The sequence below is a fragment of the Megalobrama amblycephala genome, linkage group LG20 (assembly GCF_018812025.1).
Source record: "Megalobrama amblycephala isolate DHTTF-2021 linkage group LG20, ASM1881202v1, whole genome shotgun sequence".
Taxonomy (NCBI): Eukaryota; Metazoa; Chordata; class Actinopteri; order Cypriniformes; family Xenocyprididae; genus Megalobrama; species Megalobrama amblycephala.
The window spans coordinates 25,021,346-25,029,221 of NC_063063.1; the positions used below are offsets into that span (position 1 = coordinate 25,021,346).

Genomic DNA, 7,876 nt, shown 5'->3' on the forward strand with positions numbered 1-7,876 from the left:
TCAGTACAATAGGGAAGACTGGTACAAAAGCAACTGCATAAAGTATGGGGATATTTACAACAAAGAGAAAGAAACGCTGCCTATAGACCCAGAGTCATTAAAAGGAGCGTTTCCTTCGAACAAGCCAACAGTAGACCAGTGCGAACCAGGTTTACTGCATAATTGGCTGTTCATCAAGTGTCTTTTGAAAAATGACATGCCAAAAAAAAAAAGGATAAAACAGCATTAATAGCATTTTATACTCTTTTGTATGTTTAACACAGCCTTATAACGTGCAGTATTTTCAAAATAAATATCCCCTAATTTTATTGTCTCCTTTTATAGAGCTTTCCGGAGAACGTGCTCTAGTGGCTGTTTTGGGTTACTTCAGGTATTTATAAAAAAAAAAAAAAAAAAAAAAAAAAAAGGGGGTGAGAGGAGACAAGTCAGACATCACAATCAAATGTCAAGTGATATCTCAGGAGCACATGTTGTGTGCAAGTGCGGTTCTGAGCTCAGATTCTGTGTTCTGATTGTCATTGGATCACAGTACCATGATCTCAGTCTAATTACACAGTCCTTGGTACACCTGCCAAACAAGTCGTTAGGGTTGTATTGCAGTTTGTCAGGCAAGACAAGAGGTTAGAGTTGATTGAGAAATAATTAATTATTAGAGAGGTTTAAAGTCAGAAGGGAGAGTGGATTCTGTTTTCTGTCCCGTTTCATTGCAATAAAACCCAAACCGTTCAGCCATTATACACTCACACAGTTTGTAAATGAACCTATATGTAATCCATGCAATTAGAACCTTAAATCTAAAGGTTTTCTAGCAACATTTTCCAACCCAAACACTTAAGTAGCACTAAACTACAGTAACACTGAAGTCATGGGATGAAAAGGATGGGGTAGAGGTTTGAAAATAAGGTAAGCTAACCTGTAGCTCTCTTATTTCCAATGGGCTTTGTTATTCGTAGTCTTTATTTGGCTTTGAATAAGAAAATAATCAATAAAAATAAACCATATATGTGCGTAAGCAAACAAAAACCATTTCTTTTCACTTACAAATATATATTTTTACTCCACATCATGACTTGTCCTATTGTTCTACGTCTAATAAAAGAATTTGATGCATTCTTTATGAAAGATCATTTTGAATACTCTTTGGTTTAAGTCTAAAACTCTATATAATATGCAACATAGCAGCACTTGTAGAAAGACATTCATTAACACGATCACTCTCTTTGTCCCTGCGGACATGACGACTGTGATTTTCATTCCGATACTGATCTAAAGACCCTGTCCGATATATATCGCAATAAACAGGCATGGTCCTGTGCGTTTTTCTCTTCAGATAACCTGAAATGTACTGCGGAGGGCTTCCGACTTCATGTTTCTTGAAAAGAAAGAACAGACACTGAGTTGTCTATATTCCCAAATAAAGCTCACCCACCTAAGCCCCCCGCAAGACTGTTCCAGAAATACCCGTGGCTCACACAAAGGCCAGCGGACTCAAATAGAAAAGGAAAAGAGGGGATAATGGAATAATTAACTAGACGGTAGGAACAGGACTTTTTAATGATACTTAAGACATTGACTAACACTCTTGGCTGTGTTTTTTCCTCATTTGTAGAATGTTATTTCTATTAACTATCATTGCCTTATTCAGTTGACAGAACTAAATATCTGCATGTAACGATAAATAACGATATTATCAACTTTGGTAGCAGCATGAGTCAAAGGCTGAATTCAAATATTGGTCTGAATCATTCTTACATTGTTGGACAACTGCACACGGACACATGCCTGCTCATTTTCAAGTTTTGCCAACCAGTTACATCCTCTCTGCTTCGTGTCATTCAGAAGCAACGGTCTAAAAAGGTAGTGTCGCCTAAATGGGAAACTCTCTCTTCTCCTCCCTTGATGTGCATTCTTCATTAGCTGTGCAGTGCCTCTATGCTGTGTTTTATTTAACCATGCATATTCGTAAGAACACTCTTGTACAGTTTCGCTGTCGATTCCTCCCCGTAACTGTACCGTTAGCTTGAGTCTGCCTCGCCGAGTGGCTCAGTTCAGCTCAATGTGCCTGTATGAAGAGGTGTCTGTTAAACCTTCCCGTTAGTTCTGCACAGTCATATTTCGGATTCCCGCCGTAGAGGCCGCGGTTCTAAGGGAACGGTGGCCTGGCTGTGGTCAGAGTCTGAGCTAGTGTCTGTGTTTGTCCCGCCAGGGCCCAAACTGTCCCCGTTCCCTTCCTCTTTCTCCTCTTTGTTTGAAAGGGCCACCTCATTCTCATAGCAAAAAGAATTCGAGTTAGATAGGATATATTTTTTCTCAGCAAGGTCTCTCGCGCTGCACAGTGGGGTGCTGGGCACTTCGTAGGTCTTGTGAAAGCGAGAGTAGTCTACTTTGTAATAGTTTTTCTCCTCGAAGAGGACGGGCTCAAAGCGGTGTCCCCACAGGACCTCACTGGCCACATAGGAGCTACGGCACTGGGTGGTCATGGCCGTGGCCTCCACCATGCCCTCCAGGATAACTACGATTTCAAAGTCAGAGTTCTCCAGTTCTTGTTTGCTCATGTCATAGAAAGGGCTGTCCTCGTCGATCTCATGGACGATGGTGATCGGTGACACCAAGAAGATGCGGTCAATGCCGCTGTCAAAGCCCACGTCGATGTCCATCTGGTCTAGAGGGATAAACTCTCCCTCGGCTGTGGTGCGAGATCTGAGAAGCTGAGCCCGAACGTGGGCCTCTACCAGGTGGCTTTTGCGCAAGTTGCCCACCCTCCACATCAGGCACAGCTTATTGTCCCTCATGGCCACCGTAGCGTTGTGGCTGAACACCAGCGTCTCATTCCTCTTCTTGGGCTTGGCCATCTTAGCCATGACAGCACCGATGATGAAGGCGTCAATGATGCAGCCGACTATGCTCTGAAATACAACCATGAACACCGCGATGGGGCACTCGTCTGTAACGTAGCGGTAGCCATAGCCGATAGTGGTCTGCGTCTCGATGGAGAAGAGAAACGCGGCCGTGAAGGTGCTGACGTTGGAGACACATTTGGGACTGCCACTCTCCAGGTCTCCGTGGAATATTGCGACCAGCCAGAAGATACATCCAAAAAACAGCCACGACAGCAGAAAGGCCAAGCAGAAGATAACGAACATCCATCGCCAGCGAATGTCCACGCACGTGGTGAAGATGTCGGCTAGATAGCGCTGGCTCTTCTCGCTGACGTTGATGAACTGCACGTTGCAGTGTCCATCTTTCTTGACAAACCTGCTCTGGGTTTGGTGACGGGTGTGAACCTTGCTCTTCCCGTTACCGTACCCATTTGGCACCGCAGCAGTGGCCAACTTCATGCCGTCCTCCTCTGATGACACAATGCTGTAGCGGTTGGCCCGCACACTTCCCATCACCTCAGTCTGGGAGGTCTGTGCTGTTTCTGCTTTGGAAAACAGTCTTAGTTTCTGGAAAAAGCGTTGGAGAAACAGTTTTGAAACACTCACGGGGACCAACACAAGCAGGAAATGGTGGGGCTGTTCAGAGCCGGACGCAGGAGGCGTCTCTTTGCTCCAGTTGGACCTTTTGATTGACAGAAAAGGCCAAGGATGGGGCGATCACTCCGTTCTCATTTGCTCTGGTGATATCATCGATCAAACGTCCTATCAGAAACAAGAAACAAGATACACGTTAACGTTAATTGGTAAAGACTGTAAACTAAACATTCTCACTGCAGATTTGTTTCAGTCTCAGTTGCTAAATTAACTTATTCACTGAAAATTGACTATTTGGCTCTAACTGCACACGTGTCTCTGAGACCAACGTGATGCACATAATTCTCACGCATTCTCATGCAAGTCTCAGCTTGAACTGATAAATTTGTACACTGATTAAATCATAATGTTAACATTTCCCTGTGAATTTAGTATCACATGAAATAATACTAACTTTGATAAATGGTATGTGCTTAATCAAAAACTCATACTTTGAAACTTAAGAGGACCTTGATCATTCCTTTCAAACTGAGAAAAAAAACCCCAGCAGTATTAGCCAACAAGACCAAAATGGTCAAAATAACAGAACCCAAGTCGGACTTCTCTAAATCATAAGCTCAGTGAGGCTATGAAGTAAATAGTGAAGGTTTTGTTTCGTTTGAACTTATTTTTATTACCGATTGTCAGTTTTATTGATCAAAGATTATTCTATATTTGATTTTTTTCTTCATGGGAAACAAAGGTTTAAACATCATGTCAATTTCAATCACCAACTGCACCAACACATTGTCAATTTAATTAAATCAAAAAAAGTCAATTTGTAATTTTGTCAAATACAATGATATTTTATCAGGCAGTGCCCCACATTACTAGATAATGCAATGCCAACCTGTCTGTTTATGTGCTCTTCCATATAGTGCAATTGCCCACAAGACCATTAATAATACTTGTTTTCACATACTGTGCTAATCAGGGTATAGGTGAATGGAAAATTGCGTTGTTCAGTCACGTATGTCTCTTATCAATGCACTAATTTAAATTGGCAAAAACTCATCTAACCAATAGTGGAGTCCTGAAAGCTCTACTCAACAATTACAGTACTTTCTGTAGATTTAATATATTTTATATTTTAATGTAGTGAACAATAAGTAATGCTTTTAAAGAGTGTCTTGCAGGTTGTCATCACAAATATTCCACATCAAAAGCTGATCTTTTGCATGAAAAAAAGCGCTATAAAATAAGACCTAAAGGATTATTGACATTTTAAGACTCATTTAGTCAGTGGCAAAAATGTATTCTTGTGCCACACTTAATTTCTCAAAGAACATAACATACTGAACTACTGCTTAAACATCAGCAAAGGTAAAAACAAGCTAAGACTGGTTTTCAGTAGGGTGCAGAGCAGGGACTGAGACGAGGCTTGTTGACTTGAGAGCTTGTCCTCTGGGACCTCATCTTTCTCTCTCAGCAGTATAATGACAGCCCTGTGACAATTCCCTGAGGAGGGCTAAAACACTACTCATTAAAGCTTCTATTCTGCCCTCAATGTTCCTAGCAACCATAACTAAAAAGAAAGGTCCTATTTTATCTTATTTAGCAGATGCATGGACTGCAGAAGGATTTGAGTTAGAAAAAGAGAGCAAGAGAGTAAAAGCGAATGACATAATTAATGGGAGAGAGAGAGAGAGAGAGAGAGAGAGAGAGAGAGAGAGAGAGAGAGAGAGAGAGAGAGAGAGAGAGAGAGAGAGAGAGAGAGAGAGAGAGAGAGAGCATGAGAAAAGAATATGTATATTTGTATTAAAAACAGAAATTACTTCAGTATTTTTTTTTTTTTTTTTAGTAGTGAGGAAATTTCTGCCATCTAGAACAAAAGTAAGTTGATTATTTATTTTGGTTTAACATTTTACTAAAGGCCATTTTTCACATGTGGCCTGACAGATATTCAGATAAGGAGCAGGTTGATAGATGCCATTATTTCTTACATGAAACATAATATGGCAGTGTTTATATCCAGGAAAGATGTTTATTTTGATGGCGTGGACCAGTGAGCACCAATGGAAAATGTTACATAAAAGTTTACATTCTTTTGAGTGATCAAACTAGGATTAATATTTTTAAAACATGGTTGCATATTTTAGGGAAATTCCTTTTGCCCCATTATCACTGTTAACAGTTTACACTATGTGGTGTGCATAGTCCTGACAAACAAGTTAAGCACCAATTTAGCTGCCAATTGAAAGTCTCTCAGTGTTTAAGGCAGAAAAGAGGATCTGCGTGTCTGTCAGCCGACTGACGCCTGACAACTGCTGAGCGCAGCTGTGCTCCAAATATATTAGACAAATGCACACTTAGCAACAGTGAGCTCAGTAGAATACTGCTTAAAACAATACTAGGCTATATAACAATTAAACTCACGTGTTGCATGCAGCAATGCGCATAATGCAGCACTAAACCCCATATGTTGCTTTTATAAGGCAAATCTGCCATGCGGGCAAAGTCTGTCATATGGAGAAGTCAACAGGTGTGGGAGGAAAAATATTCTCTAAACCTTTCTTTCTTTAAAGAACTACTTAGTAAGTGCTTAAAGTAAGAAGACTTAAGATTTCTTGTTTTAAGAGAAAATAAAAAGCAAATAGTAATCACACTCTCATATCTTTCATTGTACTGTCATGTGCCGGAAGGTCAGAAATTAACTTTAATTAACAACTCTCACCAAGAAAGAAAACTCTTTACATTCTCTTTAAAGTGTTTCTCCTAGACAGAAATAATCTTCAAACTGAGACTTTTTGATTAAGTCTTCTGCCTTTTTTTCTGAGATCATGTCTCCTATAGACTTTCAATAGAGAGCTCAAGAATGTGCTCAAACTATGCTTAGATTGTTTTCTATCAAAATTCAAATACAACTGAGAACTCCGATATCATTCTTAACAAAATGAAGTTAAAATGTATAGCACAAAACACTTTGTATAGTCAAACAGACCGAATTTATTTACAGTTGCATACAATAACAAAATATGTCAGCAAATAGTATATGTTTGACCTTACCTAGTCATTTGTAAATGAACACGAAACAGTTGTCATATGTACATATCCAACGAATGGTTTTAACTATCCACACTGTCTTCTCATTGATCTTGTTCTCTCCGCGTAATATATTAATAGCATTTGATATGAAGCATAAGAACAGCAATCTCCACGTTTCTCTTCTTGTTTGCGGCGTGCGGTAACTCATGTGCTGTTTCTTCTAGGCTTCAAACCCATTTAAACAACACGCACCGGCTAGTCACGCCCCTCTCTTGAAACCAGCCAATCAGACGGGAGGGACTGGAGAGTTTCACGCGCGGATAAAACAATGTTCCACTCAGACTACAGCAAGTGAAATAGAGAACAGCAGCGTGCGAATTAAGGCTTGAATCTCCCCAAAGGAAGCCAAAACAAACGGTTGCGGGTGTCTAAAAAGTATGTGTTTCCATAAGTATGTGTGTTTCAACAGAGTTTTCAAACAATACTTTCAGTAACTACCACAGTTACGTTGCAAGTCAGAGAATGCGCTAAATAGACTCAAGACACAAGCCGAGTTCGTCTGAGGTAACCATAGCAACACTACGATTTTCTCAATGTCTGAGGTTAATTCGACAAAACACGGTTATTATCTGTTTACAAGTCATAATAAAATCTCAACCTGATTTTAAAAAGTGAGTTAGCGACCCGTGACAACAAAAGTCAAATTTGTTTGAAACGTCGACAAGGTCTCGCTGTGAAAATGACAGAAAATTCAACTCCACTGACCTCAGAGATTGAACTATTAGAAATACATATAGTGTTTGTATTGGGAAAAAACGACCAATTCCTGAAATAAAATAGGACTTTAGCAGTTTAGTTTGTGATTTTGTGGAACGTATTTCTTTTCACAACAAACTAGAAATCGCACTTTATGTGTCATTTGTTGATAGTGAGTCCAAATGAAATATGGATGCCATTCATCTTCAAGCCAAACACTTCTTTATAAAGATATTTTTCACTAAACAAATGCTTTATAAACTAATTTAACATGAAAGGCTATTGTGGCCTTTTAGTCCATATTATGCCATTAGCCAAGACATTGAAGTCATACAGTTTTGAAATGTGTTATTCTGGGTTTTGCTTTTATGAAATATGATCAACAAATAGTACAAGTCTAAGATTCATAGTATACATATCCACAGCATTACTCAGAATTTATTCAGGCTTTGTTTGTTTTCCAGCTTCTTATATAATGACTGTACATTGTATTGTTGGGAATCAGATCATTGTGAAAGAAATTAATGACCATTTATTGTTTAATCAGAGGAATGTTTCTCTTTCTCTTTATAATTGGTCCAATGAAAACCCAGCAGTAAGTGTTCCACAGCCCTTTGCCCTTC

General features: G+C 39.6%; 2 protein-coding genes across 3 annotated transcripts in view; one reads left to right on the forward strand and one right to left on the reverse strand.

Moving 5' to 3' along the window:
* Window positions 1-381: 381 nt before the first annotated feature.
* On the reverse strand, window positions 382-7,522 carry kcnj2a (potassium inwardly rectifying channel subfamily J member 2a). Its single transcript, XM_048170783.1, has 2 exons — window positions 6,519-7,522; window positions 382-3,641 (listed from the first exon to the last, which is right to left on the reverse strand). Exon 2 carries the CDS (start codon window positions 3,390-3,392, stop codon window positions 2,109-2,111), a length of 1,284 nt encoding a protein of 427 aa, XP_048026740.1. The 5' UTR covers window positions 3,393-3,641; window positions 6,519-7,522; the 3' UTR covers window positions 382-2,108.
* Window positions 6,800-7,876, forward strand: part of LOC125255492 (galanin receptor 2a) — a 79,411-nt gene continuing 78,334 nt past the window's right edge. For both annotated transcript variants that reach the window (XR_007181919.1, XM_048170785.1), the window contains exon 1: window positions 6,800-6,932. The gene's annotated coding sequence lies outside the window, so the exon portion shown is untranslated. The remainder of the gene's footprint in view (window positions 6,933-7,876) is intronic.

Excerpts from the sequence above, each read along its gene's own strand:
- kcnj2a (XM_048170783.1), bottom strand. The coding sequence starts at position 3,392 with ATGGGAAGTGTGCGGGCCAACCGCTACAGCATTGTGTCATCAGAGGAG.